The 27,589-nt window shown below is 36.8% G+C and overlaps 1 protein-coding gene across 1 annotated transcript in view; it reads right to left on the reverse strand.

Annotated features, from left to right (window-relative positions):
• Positions 1 to 27,589, reverse strand: part of PITPNC1 (phosphatidylinositol transfer protein cytoplasmic 1) — a gene marked incomplete at its 5' end in the record, with an annotated part of 39,738 nt that overhangs the window by 2,111 nt on the left and 10,038 nt on the right. The window contains 5 exons of the mRNA XM_029085216.1: positions 1,243 to 1,361; positions 4,872 to 4,935; positions 5,665 to 5,820; positions 14,961 to 15,056; positions 25,649 to 25,720. Coding sequence (XP_028941049.1) covers positions 1,243 to 1,361; positions 4,872 to 4,935; positions 5,665 to 5,820; positions 14,961 to 15,056; positions 25,649 to 25,720 — 507 coding nt within the window. The remainder of the gene's footprint in view (positions 1 to 1,242; positions 1,362 to 4,871; positions 4,936 to 5,664; positions 5,821 to 14,960; positions 15,057 to 25,648; positions 25,721 to 27,589) is intronic.

The raw sequence follows: 27,589 nt of genomic DNA on the forward strand, positions 1-27,589 counted from the left end.
GCCATTTCAGTGAAGATTGATTAAAGTCTTAGGAAGTGGCGTTCTCCAAGACTATCCATTTCAAATTCAGACATGAAATACTTATTGTCCCTTCAGCTGACTTTGGCTTTTTAGCTTACGCTCGCTTTAAATTCGCTTCTGATAAGCACTCAAGTAAAACAAGCCCTTACTCTGAGCTAAGATGGCTCAGACTCTCTTTTTTTTTCATTAATGACAAATTCTGTGCTGACCTCAATGACAATTTTGGAACTACACCCAGCAGACTTCATTCAAAGCCAAAACCTGAACTGATTCCCAATTTACAGCTCAGCTGTGGAGTAACCTTGATGTGAATGGAGCTGCAGCATTACAAACACAAGAATCACCTTCATCTTCCTGGTTATTACTTAGACAACATCTTCTCAGGTTGGTGACAATTTTTGCTGAGTAAGAACAAAGGAAACACCTCAAGACCTTTGCAAATCTTTGCAAGACCCTCCAGGCCTCACCCCACACTAGTTCAATGACTAAAACCATCATGAATTCTACAATGCAGCTCGTAGAAAAAAAGGAATAATAACATCTCGAAAGCAAAGATCACTACATCTTTTCTATTTGCAGACAGCAGTAATTTCTAATTTCACCCTCCACTTGAGGGGCCCAGATTAGGAATTTAAATACTTTATGAAGTTTCCACACTCTGAACAGAAGAACCTACCAAGAAACCTGCCCTTCTCCACAAAGTGCTACTACATACTTCCGAAACTACTTCTCACCTTGTTGGTAGCTAATCAATGACAACATTAAAATTAGTTTGAAAATACTGAATAATTCATTAGCTCTTTTTTTTTTCCTGGTGAAGCAAACAGTTTTATCAGTCCCATAGAATTTTTCCACTCCCCATGTTCTTGGCTTTTTGACTGAAGCACTCTGAACTCTTGCATTTTTTAACTATTCAAATAATAGAAAGTAAAACTCCTATTTAACTTCCTCTTTATGCATTCAACTGAAATTTGAGAATTGTGTTTTCCTGGAAGACAAGGAGCCATAATGAGCCCAACCCCACCCTTTCTTACATCAGTGGCAGTTTACAGTGCAAAGGAAAGGCAGGATTGCACTTCATGGAGAAAGATTCTGTTCCTACTGAAGCAAAACCTTCCCAAAATTCCACTGACTGGTCAGCAAGATCAGTTGGTTGCTCCTCTCTGATCTGTGCAGTTGTATTAGCTGAAGGTGGGCAATATGTTTTAAAAATTGACATACTCTTGCTTTGGCATGGCTCTCTATTTCATCCACAGTAGATGAATGTTGGTTGCAAACTTTAATGTTGGTTTTTTCATGCATATTTTTCTCGTATTCTCGAACATCATCCATAGTCATATCTGTAAAAAGTTCAAAATTGTTGGCATTTTCCATTGATTCAGTGCAAAGTTATTTTTTAATATTTCTTTTTTTTAAGGAGAAGGTTCTAAGAACGCGTAATCTTTTAGCAGAAGCCAAAAAAGGATTTTAAAAAAAGCATGGAGCAACTAACTTTATGAAAATTGACTCATAAAGGTAGTTAGATCAGCCAAGGAAGGTGCAAGAAGGTGAAGTCAAAGGGAGTCAGAGAACAGGAAGGAGTGGAAATTGTTTAGGAGTGTCCGTGTAACATAAGGTAGGAAAAAAGTTTTGAAGTGCAGGCCTTGGCAAAAGCCAAATCTTCTAAAAAGATTTTAGAAGATCCCTTGGAATAAAGGATAGATACAGAAATATTATAAATATTTACTTACCTTTCCAGGCACTATCAAAAAGATTTTATGTTATCTTTGCATAGTACATCTCATAACCAGCAAACATTCTTACTGTTAGAGCACACATCAGCTTGGATTCCAGAAACTAACATTTAATTATACTGCTAAATGAATTAATAGTGAATACGTTAACAGTTTTGTAGCCTCAAGCAATTTAATGAATTATAAGAATTAGAAATATTCTATAAATCAGGCTGATTCTACCGGTAGGATCATTTATCATTGTCTAGGCATGCCTGATGTTGTCAAACTAGTGCATAACGTGTTAGGTGCTTGCTATGTAACTCAAAGCAATTATTCCAGATTGCAAAAAGATTTGTCATAAACCACACTTCCAGTAAAAACTTAAAGGATCCAATTAATTGACTTGTGACCTTACTCTTCTGAGTATTCCCATGCTTTCAATAAATCTACTTGAGTAAGGTGTAAGTGATCACGAAGGCTGTCGGAATTTTGGGCTGTTCTTTACAATGGTTTGGTAGCTTCAGAGCTTCATGAAAATAGGCATCAACTTTTTACTTATAAAACTTAAATAACATTTTATTAGCACAGTGTACTTGGAAACGTGTACCACTGCTGGTAAAGTACACTGTGTTTTTGTTCTCGAGGCTATTATTATTCTCAGGTTTATTATGTGCCACTTGGATTTGCAACTTCTTATATCACACCACTCCTTGTTATGTGATACGAGGCTCTTGCTGCATTTTATGCGACAGCTTTTCAGGAAAGATTTAACTTTAGCTGTTATACCAGTAGCACAATGTCATACTTCATCAGTGAAAATGAAATGCAGTCTCAAATTTTGATACAGAAGAAACATGGAATACCACTAACTCCTACTCTTTCAGCCTTTTACTATTATCTGGAATGAAAAACAAGCTCATAAGCCATGTCAATAACATGCTAAGGATGCATTTTGCCAAGCAGAGAACATGCTCTTTATTAGTAAATAACACTGTGAAAATAGATTTTCTTAATAGTAAAGCTAAATACAGGTTAGTAAATTTAATGACAAGACACATTCATACTTACAGAACAGGTAACAGTAATCAGTCACTAACATCCATAACATAACGTTATTTAATAATTGATTTTATTACACTGATTATTTGATCCAGTTTAGCTGACTAACATCGTCTCCCAAGTCTCTCTCAAACTTTTATCTCAAAAAATGGTAATAGGCACATTGAAGGCAAACATGCTTTAAAAATTATACTTTTGAAAATCTCTCCCTACACACATAAACATGTCGAGAGCAGGACCACAAGAGTTTTACAGATCCTATGTATCAAAGTGACCTGGATGTTTAAATATTGGATGTCACTCCTTTTGGTTTATGAAATACTCAGTTTCTAGTCAGTCTTACCCATTGTCCTACTTCAGAACAGCACAGCAGTAAGAGGACTAGAAGTGCAGACAGCACTAAACTAACTTTCTGCACTTTTTTTAAATAAATCTTGCTATATTATTCATATCTATTTTAGCAAGCCCAGATTTTTTAGGTTTTGTACTTAGCCTGATAAATAAGTTCTAAAAGCACACGATATTATTTAGTAAAAAGACTCACTGTGACGGTAAAAATCCGTAAAGATAATTGTGTATCACAATATTTAATTTGTGGAAAGAGTATTTTTTACAGGGTGCATTCAGAATCAAACTGGAAAATCTGTGGTTAAGTGGTTTTGGGCTAAACTTATTTCGTATGTTTAACTTCATGATTACTCACTCATTATCAGTATCAATAACTCTGCTAAAGTGCAAATGATTCTCTGCTTCCCAGTAACATTTCTTTATGTCTCACTTTAATAGATATTTTGGGTGGATTTTGGGCAAATTTGTGGGCTCAATTTTTACATGAAGTCAAGCTTTTTATGTAAAGTAATCAGTTTCCCTGACTTCATGCAGGGAAAATAACAGATCACTATATTTCAGCTAAAAAAAAGGGAAAAACAAATCTCTTGAGAACTCTTTCTTACCAGATACAAAGTTCTCTAACCAGTTTTAGTAGATGTCAGTATTTTTATGATCATTACAACATAAGATTTTCATGTGCTGTTAAATTTAGAGGAACATTGTGATATCAAAAGCAAGTTTTTCTGCATTTTCAAAAAATCAGCACCATGAGTTTGTGGTTAGATTCTCGTGTAAAGTCCTGCAGGTCTATGAAGTCACTGGAGATGTTTGCACCAGCTGGGCTAATTGACTATTTTTAAGCAATGCAGAACATTTCTGTGTTTTGATGAAAGACAGGTGTCGTTCTTATCCATGAAATGCCCAAAATGGTGTTTCCTGGAGCTTAAGGACAGTCTAAATAAATATCCTAAATATATTCCCAAATTCTTATTATATGTTACAGGAAACTCTTAGAAACTGTTCTACAAGGATCTATGATTATGGATACATCTTACTGAAAATACATGTGAAAAGCACAAAATCCGTGAGCTTATTTTATAAAGTAAGATTGGCTGTTTTGATATTCAGATTACTCTGTACTATTCAAAGTGCCCATTCCTACAGCTGGTTCATGGATTCAGAACAGTTTTTGCATGCAGCTGCTGCTGAATCAGACCCAGTAGGTTTTACATTTCTATCCATTTTTCAGAAGGGATGTTAGAGCTCTGTCTTTTCTTTATTACAATCCATATTAACAGTTTAAAGCTTTCCTAAAAAGCTGAAATTGTATTGGATCAGAGGCCCTAGAAGTTTGCAGTATGAAAATGACTGCATGTTACTGCAGTCTTAGCAAGAAGCTGTATTGAAACCTGCATGCGGTTGTCCGTATAGATGACTCTTGGCAGGGGCAGCTCCTATCTGCCTGCAATGCAGGGTGATGGCACTGATGTATATACACTGAGATGTATGGGATGTAAAGGTATCCCTGTATGTTGCCTGCTGGCTGCCTAAAATAACAGCCTGCTCTTGTACAAAGAACCTGCTGGAGATCAGCTCCATATGTTCCAGAGAAACTGAATACAGATCCATCTCTCTCATGAACAATTTAGACTAGGATGTAGGTCCACAAAAGCAAACAGAAACCTGTTAAATGTCCTAAGCTTTGCAGGAGCCCATTGAAATGGGCTCAATTTGGAGAATACTTACCATACCACTCATCAACCCAGGCAAAAGCCTGCCGGTGACCGATCAATAGTATATCTCTGACCACCTGGGAAACAAAGGAAAGGTTATACCTCTGCAGATACAAAGCACTGTACAAAAGCAACACTATTGTCTTTCAACATGATTTAAAGTGCAAAATATTCTGATGGTTTTGTCTCTAAAGAGACATGCCCTAGAGAGTCAGACATCCTGAAGGTCTTGTAGTCCAACCTCCCACTTGAAGTGGATCTGTTGCCAGGATGGGATGACATTGGCATGGCTTTGACTAGCATGGGAAGGCATTTGGGGATGTGTACAGAATCCATTAATCTTTGGGCAATCAGATGTTCTGCAATTATTTTTCCTTGTTAGTTTTTTAAACACATGGAAGGTCAATACTTTGAAAAACATTATCATTCTGTTGTTAATTAATTTTTTAGTAGACCGATTGGAAAACTTGCCCACTACCTCCTTTCTAAGACATTCTGCACATGGTTGCTAAGTGTACGGTACTCATGTATACTCAGAAATACTTTAGCTCAAATACTTCTCACAGTATCAAAAATGTTATTGATACTTTTTCTCAATCTTACACCTGAGCAGCTCCAGGCTTTGTCAAGTTTACACCTAGAGGTGAATTCTTTGGTTCTGCTCCAGACCTTTCAGATCTTCCGAGAGGTCTGAGAGCAGACTCAGCTACGCTCCTGGGCCTCTACACAGCCATAGCTGCATCCCTGCGCAGGGTAGTGCTCAAGTTCTGCTTCTGTGAAGGATTAACAGCTCCTGATTCACCCACCTTGTGTACAAATTGCTCTACTCTGGTTTGAAGTCCCCAGACTTCAAATTTCACAGTCACAAGTTTGTAGGAGCACATAATTGGCTGATGGGTCTCTCTCCAGCCTTCTTTTAATTGGCCTCTTCCAGTCTTCTGTGACTTGAAATATTTAGGATCCTGAAAAACAAAGAAAACATACTGGGAAATGCAGGAGAGGAAGCCCTGTTTGTCAGTTTGCTAAAGTACATGTTTTGATAAGACATAAAATATGAAAACATGCTAATTAATATTATGAAAAAATAAAATGAAATTGATTTAATAAGCACTAGGATAGACTAAAATTCAATCCTGTCTTTTATCCAACAGCCAGTGAATCGATGGCAGCATATTCTTGGGGATGCTTTGACAATCATATCATCTAGGACATTTTCTGCTATAGGAAAATATGTTATTGCAAGTCATCACAATACAATGCACTCCAAGTGTTATTTATGGCCTTTGGAAAAAAAAAAACCAACCTGCTTCTTCAGAGCTTGCTTTTCCACCACTGCCTCAGTGTGACTTACTAATAATTTCTACCCATGCCTGTCTTCCTGAAACCATGTCCCATTTGAGCTTTGAAACATCAACACTGATGTGACCCTGACAATGCCATTTTCAATTTTAAATGAACTTCTATAACCAGGTGGTCAGCTAAGTATGAAACTTCCCCAATTTATTCATTGCTGGTTACAACTGAGTTATGGGCAAAACACAGACTGATTTCAACTCTCTCTTTTATGAACTGGAAAATCCAATAAATTGCTGTTGAAATTACAACAGCAAGACAAAAAAAACCCAGTAAGGACATTAGTTCATCTTTAAAGTTTACTTTTATCTGTATAAGATACAGTTTTATCTATCAAAGTGTTATTTTCCATATTGGTATAATTGCATTTCACTTTAAGTCCAATCCCACTTAATTACATCTTGTAAACAGAAATAATTTACAGTTAAGCACTAATTTACAAAACTTGAAAATAATGTAGTTTCAGTAAATTCACAGTGTGGCTTCTGAAATCTGTCTTCAAGAATAAGCACCAGTGCTTATCTGCACTGCCTTCCACAAAGCTGAGATCTGGGAAGATCTTTTAAATCCATCTTTTGTTATAAAAGCAGTTGAACACGTATTTAAGTATGTGCTTAAATTATGCACTAAATGGAAGACAATCAGGAGAAAAACTATCAAAATATTGGTAAGACTACACTGATCTTAATTTTCTTTCATTCAGTGTGAGCTTATATATCATTCAGCATTCCTTTTTTTCTAATGTTTAGTTATCTCCTAGCTTGGCTTCTGATTTTATCCAGAAACTGAAGCTCTGTCAGTAAAGCTTCTTTACAAAGCTCTAATGAGGTGATAACTCTTCTTTCTTTGTGCAAGTCATTGCTTTTATTGCTGATATGTTCTTTTCTAAATACAAACTTTTAAGTTCGCAGTATAATAAGGTTTCAACATTAAATCACCATAAAAACAATTCAGCGTCATCATATATCAGAGCAACATACCACTGTATATCACAACTCATAGTCACATGCTGTTGCTAATCTTCTCACTCAGTACAGCTTGACCTCGGGTTGATCTAGATATTTTCTGGTTGAAAGAGTTGGTTTATAACTCATTATCGCCTGAAGCAATCAATATAACAATAAAAAGAAAAAATAAAAACGGGAAGAACTAAGATATAATATTCAGAAAGGGAAAAAAAAGGAAAATCAAAGGAAAATGAGTTTACTGTAAGGAAGGATCTGCTGTTTCTTACAGACACACAGGTGCTGGTGTGACGGAACCATCGTCTTGATTAAGCATTTCAGATACGCGCGTTCATAATACTGAGTGTTACGCATAGATACTGTAGATCCCTGTGGCCATAACCAGACCTTTAATGGAATAACTTCAATGCAGTCCAAAGGGATTTAATGTAATGAATTTGAGTAAGTATCAAGAATTCAGAATTTATAAATAAAAATTAAATAATAAACCGCTACCCGGCATGACTGCTCAGTCACGCATAAAACTTGTGTCTTGTTCAAACTGCAAGAACCCCCTGGATGCTGTGAAAGCAGTTGTTTTGCTTTGTTTTGTTTTGTTTTTGTGAAGTTAACCCAAGTGACAAGGGGATTCATAGTGGAAATCATTCTTAAATCGGTGTCCCACAAATAATCCACCTCCTGCAATGCAATTCATCCATGACATCACTCCTCATTGTTCCTTTAACAACACCCAGAGATGGCACCTTTGCTTCCCTTAATCACATCCATTTTTCTTGAAGGACATGATGTTTGGACACAAATTGGCTGGACAGTTTCAAGCAAAGAGCCAAGAAATGATGAGCAGTTTGGGCAACTTCCATCTAATAGCTTTTATGGAAATTCCTACCTTTCTGAAAACTTTAACGTATTGATACTCTAAAACTGTTGACTGATGAATAGAAGCCAGGAAACAGGAAGAATTCAGAGGAAGAGATTTCCAGACTGCTGTATGAAAAATCAAGATGTTAAAGATTTTACTGACTGCTTGCTCAGGTGAGCTAAAACTCAAAGCCTGCGTATAAGCTGAGAAGTGGGACCTGAGACACGCAGCAACATCAAACAAAGTGAACTTGAGAGTTTAATCTCTGCACCATCAATTCAAAGAGCACGAGTGTTTTACATACGTGAGTGGTTATCTTCAGTAAAACTAACATCACTGGGCTTTTTACCCAAATGCTAAAAAACGAGGTGTTTCAAACAGTCTTGGACAATTAGAAAGACACAAATTCTGGCTCAGCAATTGCTTGTGCTCTGGTTCCTACAAGGAAGTATTTAGGGGAAGAATATTTTCATTTATCTCTATATTTTGCATATATTTACAACTTTCCTAGGCCTCTGCTATTAGCCACAGCCACAGGGAGCATACCACGCCAGAAACACCTTTGGTGTGACCAGAACTGCTATTTTTTTTACTCTTCAATGTCTGATCCAAAGCCCACTGAAATCAATGAGAACTTTAACATGAAAGCCACAACCCAGAATGATTCTATGTGCCTAATTCATGGCTTTAAATTGGCAGATTAAGATTGACAGCCTGGAATCCTTTCTGCAATCAGGCATATAAAGTCCTTCAAAAAAAAGCAAGCAGGGATGACAATTTTCTATTGAATGCAAGTAGAAATAACACCGGGACACAGCACTGCTCCTCCTCCTGACCTCCATGCTGTAGCTCACTGATTAGGTTTGTCAGAGGGAACAAATTAGACTCATGCCATGCTCACGCCTCTCCGGGTCCCAGAAGGAAAGGCTGAGAATCTGCCTGTACCAGATCATGGTCGTTCTTTACTCTTCCTTTGAAATCTGCAAAACATCTACCAGAGGCACCAGGCTGGAGTGAAGAAGCCTGGAAGGAACTGCCTAGGATATTTGCTAGGCAGGAGCTGTGGCACACGTGAGTTTGAAACACCGTGACTGGAAACTGGGCAAGCTGATCTTTGGTCTGACCTCCTTTTTATGTTATTAGTTAGATCATTAATTTTGTGCTTGCATTATTTTTGCCTTTAGCCACTTGTGCCTTCCTTTCTAGAGAAGCCATCATCCAAAGAATACTGCATCTATTCATTGTTTCCCCGTTAATTTATCTACTGGCAAAATCCTCAATCTGTTTTAAATGTAATGGCATAGCTAAAATCTTTTTGTTTAAATAACCTTCTTGTCCTTTTATCAGACACAATTTATTAGGAAAGCCCATCTGGCAAATCCTTTTGCTACAGAGGAGCAAAACCTACTCTGTATTTGCAATACATTATTGCCAGGTGCAGAGTGATTTAAAAATAGCACTTCTGCTAACGTAGCAGAAACATCATTACCCGTGAGCTGGGCGTATTTGAGAATAAAATGTAAAATTACAATAAAAGAAAATAAAAGCCACAGTGTGATGGATATGATTTCAAAGGTAGTACTGTCTCAGTGTTTCTTACTTAGGCCACTTCTGGCAGTTCCCAGCTCAGCATACTTCTTGTTAGAGATTCCATTATTTAGCATTTATTTACTTAACCTTCCTCACAGGCTGCAGACGTCATGGGCATCAGATGTGGAACTGTAACCCCCTTTCCAGGAGGCAAACACCAGCACGTTGACAATATGGCACTGGGTTGTTGCAATGCCTTTTCAGATGTCATTCTGAAATGCTGGTTTTTTTACTTAAACAAGGAAATACATAAATACAAGGAAATACAGCAAACTTGCAAATCGAAATGTGCATGCTTTCCCCTAGCTTTGCCGTGGTATCAGGCATGATTTGAAGATCCCATACTATTCTGCAGCTGGCAACACCTCCTTTGTCTGTATGCTGGAAGCCTGCAGGGAACACCTTGCTCACCTTGTCACTGGTCTGTCTTGAAAAATGACTTGCTGGTTGTACGGGCATTTAGCATGGAAAAAGATCCCCAAGCTGAATATGCTCTGCAGAGGTGAAAGTGCACTGTGCTTGCGCCCGTGCATCCTGTTCTCTTACTGGAAGGAACTCAGATGGCCCAGAAACAGATCCTTCCTTCCTTCTTTCCTTCCTTCCTTTTAATGCATGGAATTGTTTTTTCAGACTCCTATTGCAATATATTCCACCACTGTGCTTTTAAAGTGCAGTCATTTTCTTTCCCCCTTTATGCTAAAGACCAATTTGTTTGATATTGAATTTCAGAAGCAATCCTTCACGGTTTTAATACATGTGATGTGATATTTCACCATCAGCTGTAGTTGCTAGGTTTTGGATCTCAGCTGATATAGCTGGGGCTCTGGAAAGATTTGTTGATGTAAAGATGCTACTATAGAGAGTTATGTGGAGTAATTTTTTAAAAATATATTTTTTTTCTCATCTTGGATTTTCCATTAAAATGTGTTTTCTGGAAGAGCCAGCTAAATACATCAGAACTGTAAATACTGGGACAGTTCCGAGGTGCTAAAATATGATAATCCAGCCAGACTTTATGTAAGCTCACAACTGAAGTCACTAAGGAAAAGGAAATTTTCATCTGTTTTTGCTGTGCCCTGTACTGAACTACTGTACTGACACATTCACTGTGGGGGCTGAGGCAGCTGGATTATTTCAACTACCATAATTTTCTGGCTCTGTAATATGATAGAGGTTTTGTTATTCTGAAAGCACCGGGACAGGAGTAAGCTGGACCTGTTACAGTGAAGCTGTACTCGAGTCAAAAAAGACAGCAACTGAAGAAGATGACTGCAGGAGCTGCATGAAATCTTTCTGTTTGGAGGCAACTTTAAAAGTTTATTCCATTTGTCCAACTCTCAACTGCTTTGTAGTAAACAGGAAATGAAACACTTAATTTTTAGAACTTGACTATGGTGGCAAAGAACATTTTGCTTAGTAGCTCACATCTACAGTAAATGTTTGATTTCAGTGAATGATTCACTTGAGGCCCCCGCTCTTCTGCAGAGCTCAGTTTTATTATTGTCTATAATTCAGATAAATATATATGTCTATATGGGGAATACATGATGGCTGGTGATACATATTCATTGACGGTAAAGTCACAAGGAAATGACTTTACAAAATGTACAACTACTCTTACCTGTAGGCTTGGACATTTTTTATATAGAAACATAACATTCTGTATTCAATGTAATACGTACGTTCAGCTTTGGAAGCATATGTGACTCCTTCCAGAAAAACAGGCAAAGCTGTTAGCTTGGATCTACATTCAAGCTTTCTCAATTTGGAACCTCATACTTAAACATCTTAAAAGTTGAAGGATTTTTAGGTCCATGCTTGTAAAAAAAAGCTATATTGAGATGTGAACAGCACTGTTGAGTACTCTGCTGGCTACTTCACAATGAAGTTCGTAGATGGTCATTAAGTTAAAATTAAGTCATCTACTTTTTCATACCCAGAATTGCTGCGGTTATACCTCCTCCAGTCTTCTACAAGAGCCGCTCTTTTGACAGCAGAAATCAGTATACCTTCATGGAAGACAGAATTTGACTCTGTGTATGTGTTTATAGTAGCCAACAAAACTATCTTCTGATTCACTATTTATTTGGTGATTTAGTCCTTTGTGCATACCCTGACTGATAAGCCCTCTGTTCTCAAGGGAATTCAAATCACTTGGATGATTCTGGTCAAGAGATCATTTAGTATTATTGGCAGAGGCTCCTGTAAAGTGTTCCTCAGTGAAACAGCAACTCTCCTTAAGCCTCCAGCTAACTGTATTTTTTTTATTTTTCAATTTTAGTTAATATATAAGAGGAGAAGAAAAGCAGATATGTACAAAGTTGAATTCCATCACTTTCCTTTCAACTCTCATGACATTTCCATGGAACACTTTTCCTTCTCATCAGTACCAGTACAAGTCAAAACGAGTTATGTAATTCAAATGGAACATTATACATACGAAGATACTTGACACATTTTGCCTTTTTCTGTGTGAATCATTATTCTGTAAGTCACAATGGAAGGAAGAATATAGATTTGTTTATAAGATACATGTCAGTGCAACTGGAAAATAGTTTTTTAGATCATAGGTGCTAGGAAGCAGAGAATGGTGGCTTCACTTGTTTGTACCAATGCTATGTGGGTCCCTTGGCTATCTCCTGACCCCTCCTGTGGTAACTGCAATATTATTACCTCTATTGATGATATCGGTGTCATACAGGCACAACCACATCTTCTGTTTATGAGAAAAACAACACGAAAGCTGCCGTGGTTCATTCTTTTATAATCAATGAGTTATTTGATGCACTAACTCAAAGAAAGGTCGCAGTCAAATCGTACAAAGGGGCTTTTCATACACAGGGCTCTGAAAAACTTCTGATATTGACCCAAACAGTTTATGAAGGATAACTGGACACTTTAAAGCTAAAAATAACTGAAATCACAAAGGCTTGCTTAACAGCAACTATGTAATTAGTGCTGTCTGATCACATCAGAAATCTCCCTCTACAAGCAGGCTCATCAGCACTAACAAAGAGCAAGCAGTTGAAGTAGTGTGTGAAAGGTTTAAATTATTTAAGCTACTTCTCTAATATACAGTAAGACAACTAAAGAATGAAAATTGCAGTTAAAAACGGAAGTGTGTTTTAATTGAAGGGGGGTGCTATAAATCATGTTATAAAAGAAATCTAAAGCTCATTTCTAGAAGGCACTAAGTATCCTGACCCTGATACAGAACTTGCTTAATTTTCAGCATGTGAAAGGTCCGTCGAAATGAAGAGATTACTAACATCATTCATGACTTCAAACCATTCTCATTAGTCTTCCTGGATCGGAGTCAGAACACTTATCCTGTGGGATCTAATTCTTAAATCCTGAGGATTGTAACTTCAGTTTTAATCTTTAAATTTAGTATCAATTCAGATTAAATGATCTAAAAGCAGCCAAATTGTTACTAGTGTAACTAGAATACCTTTCAAAAGCTTACTGTAAATGGTTTTTACTTAACTCTAAAACTATTATTTGGAAAACAGACCATTTGTCATTTACATGGAGTTACTTTTTTATGCTGTTCTGATTGAAAACAGACGGAAATTACATTTACAAACATTAAAAGTCTTTTTATAGTTCCTAAATTATGTAAAAGGCCACATCAGAAATGGGAATTTGGCTTCATATTCATCATATGGTAGCATAAAAACCCCATAGTTTGTAAATTTTGGAAGATACTGAATTCAACTATTAATTCAGTACCAGTTACAGAAAGTGCACAGTTAAATGCTGAGGTGTTCTTACTATTTTGTATGAATTCTGAAACAGGATTTGGTAGCTAACATACAAATCATCCATCAGTAGAGAAAAAAACAACAGATGCTGGGCTATTTTTGTTGTTTAAACCCATATAAAATTCCATTTTGCTTGGAATCGAGTCTCTAGATTTGTCTTTGAAATAACAACACAAAGACTCTGAAATGCTTTTCTCACTCAACATGAGGCTGTTTTTTTTTCTATATGATAAGATTAATCATATTGAAATTAGGCTTAATAGTTGGCTATTAAAAATGGGGAGGAAAGCTGCAAAGCTAGATGTTACCTTCCTGTTCACAATTTCTGAAAGTGCACACACTGAGATGAAAAATCTGACATGATTTCTTTAAAACACAGTCAGATGCTGACCCGTTCAATAGCAGCAGTCATTCCCAAATGGAATCAGAAGACCGTGGAGTTCAGATAAGATGATGGGACCAATAAGCTGTTTCATGAGGTGTTATATAATTTTTGGTACATAACAGATGGGTTTCATTATCTAAGGAAACTAATAAAATTACTTTTCATTCTACTGTAGACTCAATTTTGTTTTATGACCCGTACATAAAATTTAAAATAGGATCTATAAATGGAAGGTAACAAGTACCTGACTTTTTTAGTCTGAAAATCCTGTCTCCTGTGGTATAGAAATATATTCATTGTCACTTCTTCATTTTCTATCCTAAAAATGATGATGCAGTCTCATTTTGTATAGTCAAACAGCTGCCATACTCATTGCCAGCTATGAATATATACTTGGCTCCAGAGGTAAATCATATCTCCAAAATTAAATGCAAGCATAGATCTGATCATTCCTCCCTAGCTACTTCTTGCGAACCATCATATTTCAAGTCTGAGGTTAAAATATTGAGACCTCATCTTCATTTGTATGGTGGTTGCTGATTTCAAAACAGTGATTGCATTGACCTAAAAACTCATGCTCTTCAGAGATGTGCACCATCAAATATAGATGGGAGCAATTTTCAAGGGAATTTGGAGAGAGAGAATGCATCCGCTGCCATTGATGCTCTTTGGCAGATTTACTGCAGTATGTAGCACACTTCAGTCCCTCCTGGTCTTGTGTCATGGTTGGCCCTGACCAACTGTGCGACAGCCCTACTCTCACTGCAGTGTATCTGTCCTTCGCCTGGGCTTAGACACTTCATGTGACTTATGAGTCAGGGCAGGATGCAAATAAGGACAACAGTAATGTTTTAAACTGCTCAGACCTGCGAACACTTAACTGAGCTTCATGATTCAGAGAAAAATCCTTTTCTACTTTGAATTAATTCAGCTGAATATCAAAGGTCTGGTACAGGATATGTTCTGATAAGAGGATGAAAGCATTTCAAAGGGTTGGAGGAATCATCTGCAAAAGGAAGTGTCAGGCAATCTAGATACTTGCTTCCGCTCTAATCAAAAGCTTTTTAAATACTACTGACCAGCAAGATTTCATACAAAAATAAAATTGTTTTAATTTCCTACCAAGGTTTTCCTGCAGCCTCTTACATTCCCTTCTTCAGTATTTCACAGTCAAGTTGTCTCTTACCTCTGATTCTTTGTAATAGCGCTCAGGAATTTCATCGCTGGCAATGTCAATAAAGCAGACTTCTCGCTCCAGATCTTTAGCTTCTTTGTCAAAAATCTGCAAGAGTTAAAGAAATTTAACACTGTAACAGAACAACACCCGTACAAAATCCACCTAGAATAATGGTTACAAGCTATTTTCAATGCCTTGAGTATTTTAGGCTTGTGCCTGAACAGCTTTGGATGTAAGTAAGATACTGATGTTTCTGCAGAGACACAGTCACATTCTCCAGCCTACTGCAGACATCAAGGGGATGAAAATGGGTGTTCTGCAGATCCTATATAGGCACGTTGTTCCTAAGCAAGATTAACAACAGTTTGAATGAATGATGCCACAGACTTTTTGGGGAACAATCCACTATGTCAGATCAAGAGACAGTGAATTGTTAAATATAACACATGGTGTTCAGCACCTGCTGCTCACAGTGCTTTTCTTCCTTGCACTTTCTGGAACGGAGACTTCGGTCACAAATAGTAAAGTCAACACCTAGGACTGGTTTTATTGTGTTCTCTAATCTTTGAACTAGATTTCACCACTGCATAAAAAACCTGACATTCAGGACTCTGGATGTTTCTGACCTTTCCACTCTAGGGACAATAATGCAATGCAAGTGTGTTGTGTGCACTAGTCAGGCTAAGCTGCTGTTATACTGAGAATCAAAATTTTGGTTGAACTGCACTCAGTGGAAGCTGGAAACTTATTTTGATTTTAATCCTTTAGGACCTGGTTTTAAACACCAACTCTCTCGTTCTATGCAAGGCAAATGACGGGTATATTTTGAAAATGCAGGTCATTTCCATCTGCAGTGTAGTGTACTTCTGTGCCTGCGTCCATAATTTAATTATTTAGGCATCTTAGTGACCCATGTGACTTATGCTATGTCTGCAATAAATTTCTATTAATGATTCTGGGACTTGGAAATAGGGACTAGTTAAAAGGCTATAATGAATGAGTGCCATAAAATTCAGGGAAGCTGTGCATACACTGTCAAGATCAGTAACAAGCAAACGATGTGTTTTTTGTCCTTTGGGGCACAATGTTCTATAGCTAACGTTTCCAGGAAGCATAAATATTTTTGTCTTCTTTTTTTTTAAATAAATGCAGTAAACGCTCTGTTAATTTAATTTCATTTCATCCTAGAGGAACAGTTAAAAAAAACCCCAAACTGCCAGCAACTATTCAGCAACAAGAATGCTACGTTGTTATTTCTGAAAGAAATGCCCATGTAAAGCATTTAAAGTGAGCAAAGGACTACAAAGAACAAGTACACCAGCTGGTAAGAAGAACATTGCTCAGAAAATCGTAATTTGAATAAATGAAAAGCTGAAGTTTGACTCTACAATTTTAATTGCCTTGGTAGTTAACAGTACTGGAATAAAATAGGCAACACTGAATGCTTATTGAACTGGAGAGAAAACGTTAATGTGTCTGGAAGTGCAGAAGAACAAAGGAAACTCCAGTCTGTTTTTATTTGTGTACTTATTTTCCTTCTCTTTTGCAATAAATTATGTGGATTATTTGAACAAATTGGAACTGAGAGGTCCTTGCCCTGTAATGCTCTTTCTTAGAACTGGGGTACATTTTTTTTAAATAACTGTTATGTTTTATATAATATAGGTCACTTTTTATAAGCTTCCTCGCTTGCTTTTTTTCTGAACACATTCAGATATACAGAGGAGTCCCTTGATGAAATCAATTGAACTATTTCTGGAAGAAGATGCATTTCATAATAATCTCTGAGCTTTCAATAAAATAATGGAGAATTCTCTTAAATGGACATTACCAGGTCAGCTGAGGCTCTGAATCAGTACATGGTTTAAGTACAAGCCTAATAAATTTAAGCCCATGTGTATCTCTGCATGTTTACAAGGACCTAAATGGGGACTATTACCCAGTATCTTATCTGAAGAAATGTGCCCTGCTCCGTCACAGGCTGAATCCACATATTGCACCTCTAAGTAATATAGTTTAGAATTCTTTTTCTCTCTTTAAAATGCTTTGGTAGAAGTGGGGATGACAGATGCCTTTGCCAATCTGTCAAAACCAGGAGGAATTTTTCAACCATTTCAACTCTGCTTTATTTGCTGCTTAGGCTATTTCTGACCATTCCCTCCATTCGAAAAGTTTGTTGAATGACATTCTCGCTTCCCTTTGCTGGCAGAAGTTGCTGTCTAACCATTTATGCTTCTCCCCTTCTTAAGATTGTCCTCACAAGATCTGCAGATAGAGATTTAATGTTCTCATTCTATCAACAGTAGAAAATAAGAAGTCATTAGAGAAAAAGACTGATGTCTTTCTTAGCTCTAATTCTCTTATTGCCTCTCCTAGCCACATAATTTGGGATTGTCTTAAAACCTGTAGGGAGGATGGGTTTATTGCATTTGTGATCAAAGAGACTAGAGAAATTTAGAAGTTTTAAAGGAAGAGATTAAAGGCCACGAAAAGAAGCATAAGGCTCCCAATCTGTGCAACTGTATTTGCGAATGTGCAGAAAACGAATGGTGAGAACAATCTGTATCCTTAAGAAGATTATGTAGAAAGGCAGACTATTAAATATTATATTGGAAAGAACTGGACAGGATTTACATTTGGAAGCCAAGTAATTAATTGAGATTGAAATACACAATCAAATGGAAAACAAAGAGTAACATTCAGGCTGAAGTGTCCTTTTTGCTGTGGGTTTTGGGTTGGTTTTGTTTTGGGGATTGGGGGGTGACCGCTTTTTTACAACAAACATTTATCCACTTCCACGTTCTAAGAGGAATGAAAACTCAACATTATTCACCCACAGAATGACAAAAAGTGGATGAAAGGTTTGAACTGGGTCATCTTTACAATCATCAATAGTTTCTTTTGCAGAAAACTTTCAAAAAAGCCCCTGGCAGATGATTCTAGTACCTCAGGAAAGAAAGCTCATACAGGATACTGCAGCAATGTAAGTGCTGATGTATTTAAATTTCAGTTCTTTGTTTTCCTCATGGCCTACAACGACACACCCTAGCACATACTTTGCTGGTGACTTCTCTTTTCCCTGTAGCCAAAGCCAGAACAGAAAGTCAAGTTATGAGCTGATGGTATGTCAACAAATTTAATATCTTTTTTCTACAAGCTCTTTTCTCTTTTTTCTTCTTATATCTTCAGGCTAAATTGCTGGCTTAAATCCAAAATTTAACTTTGATGGCCAATCACCACAGCTAACCTGGTTTGGATACAAATAGTTTAAAGGCAAACTCGGATGAATCCATTGCTTACATTCACACTGGCAAACTCTTCGCTCACCTACACTACTAGGACTCCGAGGGTCAAATCTTTTTTTTTTGCTTGGCTGTGTTCCATAATGTATCATTCTCTCTTGTGATGGGTTTGTTTTGGGTTTTTTTTCCGTATCGTCAAGAGCAAAGAAGGTATTCAAGGGATTACCAGCTGGAAAGTTGTTCATCTCTGTCTTTACTGCAAAATGGTTTTTTTTTACCAGCCTAGATACAAGGAGTTTGTGGTCAGAAGGTTGCAATAAGGCAGCTAATTCACATCTTAAACACTAATACATATAGGACATAATATTTCCTGTGGAAACAGTTAAATAACAGGTCATCTTAGAAATAAAGACAAGTTGTTAGAGATGAAAGTGATAAGGCAATCTATATAGAGAATTCTATACTATAAACAAACAAGTTTGAAAATGGGGTGGTTTTCTCTGGAAGCTATTTCTTCCATCCCTGGTGAGGCTTTGGGTGAGAGATGATCTCTATGTTTTTCTTATTTGTTAGTTAGATCCAGAGAGTCAGCCACTGCTGAGAAATGCAGCTGAGGCAGAGAAATTACATGGGTAAGAGCTAAAAGATTTTTTTCCAAAAAAGCAGAGCATTCCTAAATTAATTACAGGCAGGTAATAAGGTAGAAAACATGATTAATATTCCAGGTGCTAATTAATCAGACGTGTGCCTATATACAAACTTAAGTGAAAACAACTACGTTGGTCAATATACAATGTGGACATGTAATTTATTGAGACAAGAATTTCTATTACAAATAAAATTTCCTCTTCTATTAAATCCTTCTTTGAGTTAATATCTATGCCTGAAAGTGTTGTTCCTCCCTCTCTGCTTCCCCAGTTTCCCTGCCCTGCCAACAAAGCCAACAGGCATCCCAACAAACTTAAATCTTGACTTTGCAGTAGCTGGATGTCATAAGATGACATCTTAGTGAGACAGGCAGGCTGTGACATGAATGGCATGATAAAAATATCTTTAAGCATTACAATTTGAAATTAACTCTGCCTTTCTCACTATTATATTGATTCATTCATTGTCATTGAGCTCCAAGAAAATGGAAAAAATACAGCACGCAGCTAGAAGAGCCCACAAGCTTAGATGTATATATGCATCAAATATTGATACTTCACTGAAGCTTTTGGGTTTTCTCTGCATTTTCTCCCATCACTGAAATGTAGTCTAACTATGCAACTTGCAGGTATTGAGCAATTTGTATGATGACGAGCGCTTTCTGTGAGTAGAATACATGTGTATCCAGCATTTGTAGGATGGTTTAAATCTAGATTTCATAGTATGTGAAAGTTAAAGGTATAACTGCAGTAAGGACTGCAAAAATAAGCTTTTTTTTTCTTCTTCTTTTCCTAGTAAAAAAAGGAAAATCTGGCACAAAACCTTCTCTCCAACTTGAAATTGTAATCTCCTTAGATTGCTATTGTCAGAACTACTGGTTACTCTCCAATTTATTACTACAGCATCCTTTCGCAGGTTGTGTCATCTGGTCCACTTCAACTCTCATTTTTCTGAAGGAAAATTTGGTCTACAATAAAAGAATACCTACTCAGAACTTGATCTGTGGAGTTTTATTCAGTGTGTAACTTTTCTGGAAGTCATGGCCCAACCGCAGTTACCCCCAAAGCCCGTTAATATACTTTTGAGATTTACTAGGGCAAACACTATGGGAATTGATCAATTTCCACCTCTTCACTGATTAAAACTATTTATGCGGACACGCATAATTGGGAGCAATTCTTCTATGGAGAAAGATTAAATCTCTCCCTGAGAACAGTAGATTTGGCTCACTGAACAGCACGGGAATATCACTGTCTGCTGCAGAGTGGAACTCACAAAGGCACTTACATATTTATAAGCAGCCTTCCTCCCGGCTCCTTTTTATCTCCATCTCACGACTCCTCTATTATTCCATCTCTTATAAAACATCTCATTTAGATTTGTACTTTCTGAACAGATAAATGTATTTTTATGTAATTATTTCAAAGTAGCTATGCTTCCAAGACTGTAATAGACTACCAATAATATTTACTGGGATTAGTTTTTTTAAAGTCACATCTATTTCAAGTGCTAGATTTACTAATTAACTTCAGGAGTACATTTAGAAAAATCAAAAAGTAGAGGTACAACCATATTACTTGTTCACACTCTCTGTCAGTATTGGGCTTATATTAGGTTCTGTGATAGCTACATGTGCTTGGGAGGTACCATTTGTAGTTACGTTCAACAAAAAGAGAGCTCTTCCCACAGAAGGAATTTTAGGCTAACTTGTCCACTTGTGTGCCTGTATTTTTTGAGACATATTAGAGGGGAAAAGCTTCACAAAATTAACATTTTCCATTGCAAATTATACAGGAGACAAACAGATACTCAATACCATCACACAGAAAAAGTCCAGGTGCAAATAAAATCATCCCTAAAAGTGATCCTGGCTTTGATTTGGACATATTTTGCAGTGATGCTCAGCAATCCTCTAGACAACTTACAGAACGATATCCTGTAGTGCAGTGAGGCTAAGCCAGGGCACAGCTGAATCCATTTCAGCTGAAATCAGCATTTCATGGCAGTTTCCTTAAATAGTGAATTTACATTTAATTTACATGTGCTATTTTGAAGATTGTTACACCCTACTTTCATGTTACTAAGATAGGAGACAAAAATAGGGGGAAAAAACCACCCTAAACCCAGCAAAACTAGAAACAGCTTTTCTTCTTAGCTGGTCATACTTACAATTTATTTGGTTTCACAACCAACACCATCAGAAACACTAAGGATGAATTATGCTGAATGATCCAATACCACATACTCTGTCACTTGTAGGGCTGCAGACTGAGAACTCACTGTCAGGAAAGGATTTTCTAACTTTAAATGATGGCACTGCAATTTACATAGGTTGCATATCAAATAACATCTGCTATTAGCTGGCTGGTTTTAGCATGCTCAAGCTATTAATGTGTCAAATGATACTGGAGTTAATTTATAGCTATATGGAATACAGGACTCCCTCTTGTTTTCATTTGGTAAATGGTCAGAGACATGCATTTTCAACACTATATTATCTTGGAAAGGCAAGAAACACGTTGATATTTTTCTCTTGACTGACAAAGAATTAGTGCTGTAGCTCTGATGACTTTATCAGCGTTAATGAGACATACACTCACGAAAGTGTGCCCAATGATAGCCATACTTTGTCATCTTGAAATATAACTCTACCTTGAAATCGTTCATCTACACCTTCATTACTCTTAAGAATAATGTTATTCTTGCTAATAAATATCATGGCTCTTTAATAAAAAGAAAGACTATTGCTATTTTAAGATCTTGCATGTTACTCTTTAATAATCAAGCTTCAGCCATTTCCAGAGCAAAATGTTATGCTACAAAGAGCAAGGAACTGTTAAGTTTTACATACAGTGAATTTCCATTATTGACAACTGTTTTTACAAGCTGTACTTTTTGACTTTCCCCAGATGCTATCTGATGACAAAAATTCCCTGCCCAAATATCAGCAGAAATTACTTCTGTGACTAAAAAACAAAGCAAAACAAACCAACAAAAAAACCCACCAGTCAAACATAATGATCCTTCTGCAACAAATAGGAAAACCAAAATGTCTCTGATTCAGTGATCTGCTTGAGCAGTGTCTGTCTTCACTTTACCTTTGCTCTACCTTCGGCTACTGACCAATCAATAAACTGTTAAAAGAAAACAATATCTGCCCAAATAAAGAAAGGGGTTAACAAAGTCTGTTCATGAAACCCACAGACTAATCATTTATTCACAAACAAGCAGTAGCTTCTACCACTCCTGCCTGTGATTTCTGACCATTTCATTAATTAGATAACCTGAAAAATTCTCTTGTATTTAACTTAATGAATATTAACTTAACTTTAATATTCAAAATACAGACTTTGTGTATTGATATTCAAATTCCCTAACTGATAATTTTTTTTATGGGGAAATAAGCGTGCACTGAGTGGTTAACATGCACTTTTATAGCTTGTCCGTGTTCACTGAAGCTGTCTGTCGTAGGCACCTGCACCTCCCTCTTCCCAGCAGTTCCCATCGTAACCTTGACTTATGTCAGCAGCTGAAGATGCAATAGAAAAGCAATTTTTTCATGTACTCTACAGATACCACCTACAATGTCATTTACATTTTACAAACCATCCTAATTTTTAGAAAATCCATTTTGTAATTTAAAATAAAAGTAAAATAAAAATAAAATTTTTCTTTAAACTAAGAAGTTTACTCTCTGAAAGACCCCTAAGAGGAAACATCAACTGGCCTGACTCATTGGTCTATTTTCTAACACTATTAATGAAGCTGTAAAGCTGCAAGGTTGCAGTGACAATATTTGATGTACTAACGTGTTCATCCAACACTGACTCTGTTTTTTTAAGGAGAGAGTTGCCATGCGAACATCTAGACACGATACAGCAAAATCAGCTGTGCTGTAGCACTAGAAATCACAACTGGATGGATTTGGGGTACTGCACTACTGCCATCTACACAAGCTTCATTAGTGATTTATCTAGATAAAGGGTTTTACTATCCATTGTTCTTTCTGGCAATGTTTATATTTCTGAAAATCAAGTGCAAACCTTAACAGATCTGAACAATAGTGCTTTCAGCACAATTAAAATAGGTTAAAATGATGACAAAGTCTAAGACAGAAAAATCAAGTTCCAGAGTGGATACCGTTATCTTTCACTAGTTTCTTCTATCATGACAACTGGGAAGAAAAATCAGAAGCACTTTTGCATCAAGATACATTGCAGTAATTAGGTAGAATTTTACCAGGCAATGCAACATGTTAAATAAAGTAATTCTAACAATACACTAGCCTGCTAAATGACAACAGGAACTCAAGAACATTTATATCACTTTCTTCCACTAACCAATGGAATTAGCTTTAGTATCCTTATATCTAATTATTGCTTTTTACAATCAATATCTACTTTATTAGAAAGCATGGAAATGAAGAACAGATCAGAGTTCAAAGATTTCAAATAACCTGTGTTCTCTCAAAAACATATCTAGAAATAGTTGAGTTAAAACCAGACACGCATTATTAACCTCATTACTGTAATATTAATATTCATTCACTATATTTTGCATCACAACTGAAAAATTTACAGGCGTATTTTTTGGATTAAGTGGTTCTTCATCAGCCAAGGTTGATAGTTGCAATGAAGAAAAATATAGTGTACTGATGGAAATCTATAGAAATGGATGCTATGTTTCCTGTTGTTTTCTGACCAGGCAAATGTAGTGAATTTTAATCTGAAATTGTTTGCATTTTCTTGAGTGAGGTTTAAGCCTACTCACTGAGTACGAGAAACAAGACCGACTCTTAGTCCTTGTTCTGATGTGTTTGGTTTAACAGAAGTCTCAGCACAGGCTCAATCAGGTCTCTCCATATATACTAACCTTCCAGCATTTCAGTGCCGTACCAGACACATCTGTGTCATCACTGGATCCACAGCAAAAAAATTTACATCTTCCATTGGTTTCTTGTGGTCACACTAGCAAATAGCACAGCTCTCAGAATTACAAACTCATGGAAATTAGGTTTGGAAGGCAGCCCTCTTAATTCAGCTTCTCTTTCTCTGTCTCAGCTCAAGTAAGTGTCAATTAAATCTGTTAATCTTGGTAAATACTTGCCTAGTCTGTGACTCAGGTACCTCAGTATAAAGGCAATGTAATATTACCCCACTGGCACTCTGGTAAAAATTATATTTGAAGAGCTGGATTCAAGCAGAGTAGAGATTCTTTGATTTATATCATGTGAATATCCTACCTCTGTGTTACTTTCATCTTAAATTCACTGGTTGGGTACTAGTCAGGACTTGATTCGTAGTGTTTTAGCCACAAAGCTGACACACAGGAAAAAAAAGTGAAAAATCACTGATTAAATAGCTGCAGTTCTTCTTTTGATAGGCATCGGTACAGAATGTGTCTTCTCTCTGCTATAATGTACCAGAAAATTAGCCTGCACCCTCCTGAAACCAAAGGTGTGGGCTTGTTCTGAATTAAAGCATTGCCAAAAAGCAGAAGTGAACATTAAAAAGTGCATAAATTACATAATACTCATACAGTTGGTAATGTAATTTATTACTTTTTTTTCCTCTCTCACTAATCTGGATCTGGCTTAAACTAGCAGTGATTGAAAGTTGTTGGTATCTGGTGGCTCATACATGATCTCTGTCATGTTCCCATTGGGAGAGTGCCTGGATGCCAAAAACAAATTCAAAATTACACCTTGTTCTTTCACATGTAATTATTCTGCCATAAGCAGCACAACAGCTGTCAGCCTTATTAACACGCAGGCCCAAGGCAGTTAGGGAAATGTGCCTCCCATCTGGAGAAGGGAAGACTTGAACCTCAGGAAGGCTGCTAGAAGGACACTCTTGAAACTAAAAGGCTCTGTGTCTCAGACCCCTTAAAATCTGCTTTAGTGCCACCTTCTTTCTCAAGAAAGAGTTTAAATATTCCTTCGTTAGGTCTCTGTATTACAGAACAATTTTCCAGACATTTTAACCTGTATTTCATGCCTATAAGAAACTTCTCATAAGTCTGCAACAAAAGACTCTTTAAAGCATAACAAAATGAAACATATAGAAATATATTTGTGTATTCATCCATAGGTTGAATCTTTACATGTCTGGCTTTAATGAATGTTAGTGATTTTCTTGCAAGTTGTAGGACTCTGCTTTGCTCCCTGTCAAGGCAACAAAGTACGACTGACCTCCCGCCTTCTATTCCTGAGCATCTCCTGATCAGCAGCTGCTGGCTACTCCCTCCCACCCTTCCTCTAGAGAGGATTTTGCATAGCTAATTATCCTTTTCATCTCTAAACTCTAACTCTGAGAACTTTGTAACTTTTGGTAAGTGACTGCCAAAAGCATCACCTCAATATTCCAGCCATTGTTCCCTTGGAGTTGTTTACTGAGATCTCTCCTCTCTGACCATTGTTTAGTTTCCTGTTTGCTCTTCCTTAGAGCTCCTTTGAATTCAACCCCCTTTACTCACAGAGAATAATGTGAAATGGATAAACAATTACACTAAAAAAAAAAAGAAGTAATTTTTACTCTCCAAATTCACATATGCAAATGACGTTGTGTTTAGAGCAGCAACAATTAGAACGTGAGATGCAGCGGGGAAGTTGTGTAGATGAACCTTTCATCTCATGGTGCTTCAGAGGTAAGTACTCTGCAAGCTGACAAGCTCCTAATAACCCAGGTTGGTGCAAAGACACAAGCGTGGTGAGGCCTTTTTCCCCAGACTGAAAGACCTACAACCCTCAGACACAGAACATGATGAACTCAAAGGATTCAATAATTTTGCAAAAGCCATCGTACTTACACTGTCATTGCTGCCTTTGTTGTCCTCGTATTTTGTCTCTATATGAATGGAGAATTTAGGCAAAAATGAGCACTGCAACAAAAGAAAAAGATGTTTGGTATAAAAAATAAGCCTTGTTTCACCAACAGTACATCCTGTTCAGTATCAGTTTCTTATTTTTTTTCAGATTACTTCAAGAAAAAGAGTCAAATATACACAGAACATAAGACCAAAAGTTTTGATGATTCCAGAGGGATATGGAGATTCTATCTGAAAGCTGAATACTAAAATGAATGTATGAATAAATTAGAATAAGTACTTTGGAATAACTGGACACAATAGATTTCATGCTCACTACGCGTAAGAGTAAAAATGTCCTGAATGTCTTGTTATAAATTCAGTTCACTAAGATCTTGTCAGCAACTAGATACTCGTCCTCACAGATTAGTCTGTCCCCCATAGAAAATAATCCAAGGACACTTCACCAGCTGCAGGTAGTAACCAAATACACAACAATGCATTGTGAGGGCTTTTCTTCACTTTCAGTGAGGAATGAATTTGAGCATAATTTCTTATTAATGAAATTAAGATGGATTATGAGCGGTTGTGAATTCTTTTATACTAAACTCAAATTAATCTTTAGATAACAATGCAAGAAAATGAAGAATGCACAAGTGTTTTTCAACCAAAGATAATATTTCTGTATTTTACATGGAAATAAATGTATTTTTCTGTGGATTGCTTAATTTAGTTGGCTTATCAAGATTAGAGTTTATAATACTAAGCAACATAATTCCAGTGGAAAAAGTATTTAAAATATCTTTTCTTCAGCATTTCACAGTTCTTTCAAATCAACTTTTCAGATAGGCAGATAGAGTAGATGTCTAACAAACTCTGAAGGATACTAGTTCAGCATCTTTATTATTAGTCATCAAATCTTTTGTTGCATTAACTGAAGTGCCAGTTCCTTGTACGATGCATCACTAATACCCTATGGCAAAATGTCTTTTAAAGACTATGACTATTTCATGTGCTGTACATACAGATTATACAATGAGGACATGATGATGCCTCACTGTTTGCATTGCTGTTAGTCCAAGTTTGGACTTGATAATATTTGAAGAGTTCTTCTAAGGGTGAGGCTGATGACTAAGGAAAGAGGTGATTTGGAAGGCCAGTGGTAACGCAACAAAATTGAAATGAGAAGCCAGCTCCTTTGAGAAAATATATACAGAAAATATATTAATGATTTCATGGATATCACTCAACAAGTTGTTCAACCTTCTTGTGATCACAGGATAACTAGTACTCAAAAAGCACATCTAGAACCAATCCTTGTCAAAAAAAAACAGTGAAAGTGTTCTGGTTCCATGGAAGGCTTCTGTCTTCTCATTAGTATAACTGTCTTCTCATTATCTGATATATAATATAATTAAATGCTGCCATGTAACGTGTTGGTGCTGCAGATGCCCAGATTGCACAGGTTTCTCTTCAGATCTTACAAATGTTTTGCTTTTTATTAAAGATTTGTGTGGAGTAGCACATTTCTGAGTTCCAGCCCAATCTGAACTGTGACTAGCTTTCAGCTCTTCAGCTATGCAACTTGTTCATTGAGTGAATATGTGGGAGGGGGGGAAAAAAAAAGGAGGGGAAAAGAAGAAAGCTGTATGTGGAGTGCAGGATGGGGTAAGTTCAAGGACAGATCTGCTAGTTCCTCTTACCCATATTTTGTGGGCAATTAAACATTTCCTATGTATACATCTCAGGAAGTGCCAGCTGAAAATATACAATATTTATAAGCAGTCTGTCAGAACTGGGGATCTTGTAACACAAATTAACACCAAAAAAATCCAGATATTCTCCCAATTGAGGTTTCATCCTGTAGCTCAGTATGTTGCTCCTATTCTAGCAGACATCCAAAGGCACCTGCAAACAAAAGCCTTAGCAAACAGTAGGCACTAC

The sequence above is a fragment of the Antrostomus carolinensis genome, unplaced genomic scaffold, assembly GCF_000700745.2.
Source record: "Antrostomus carolinensis isolate BGI_N321 unplaced genomic scaffold, ASM70074v2 scaffold26195, whole genome shotgun sequence".
Lineage (NCBI taxonomy): Eukaryota > Metazoa > Chordata > Aves > Caprimulgiformes > Caprimulgidae > Antrostomus > Antrostomus carolinensis.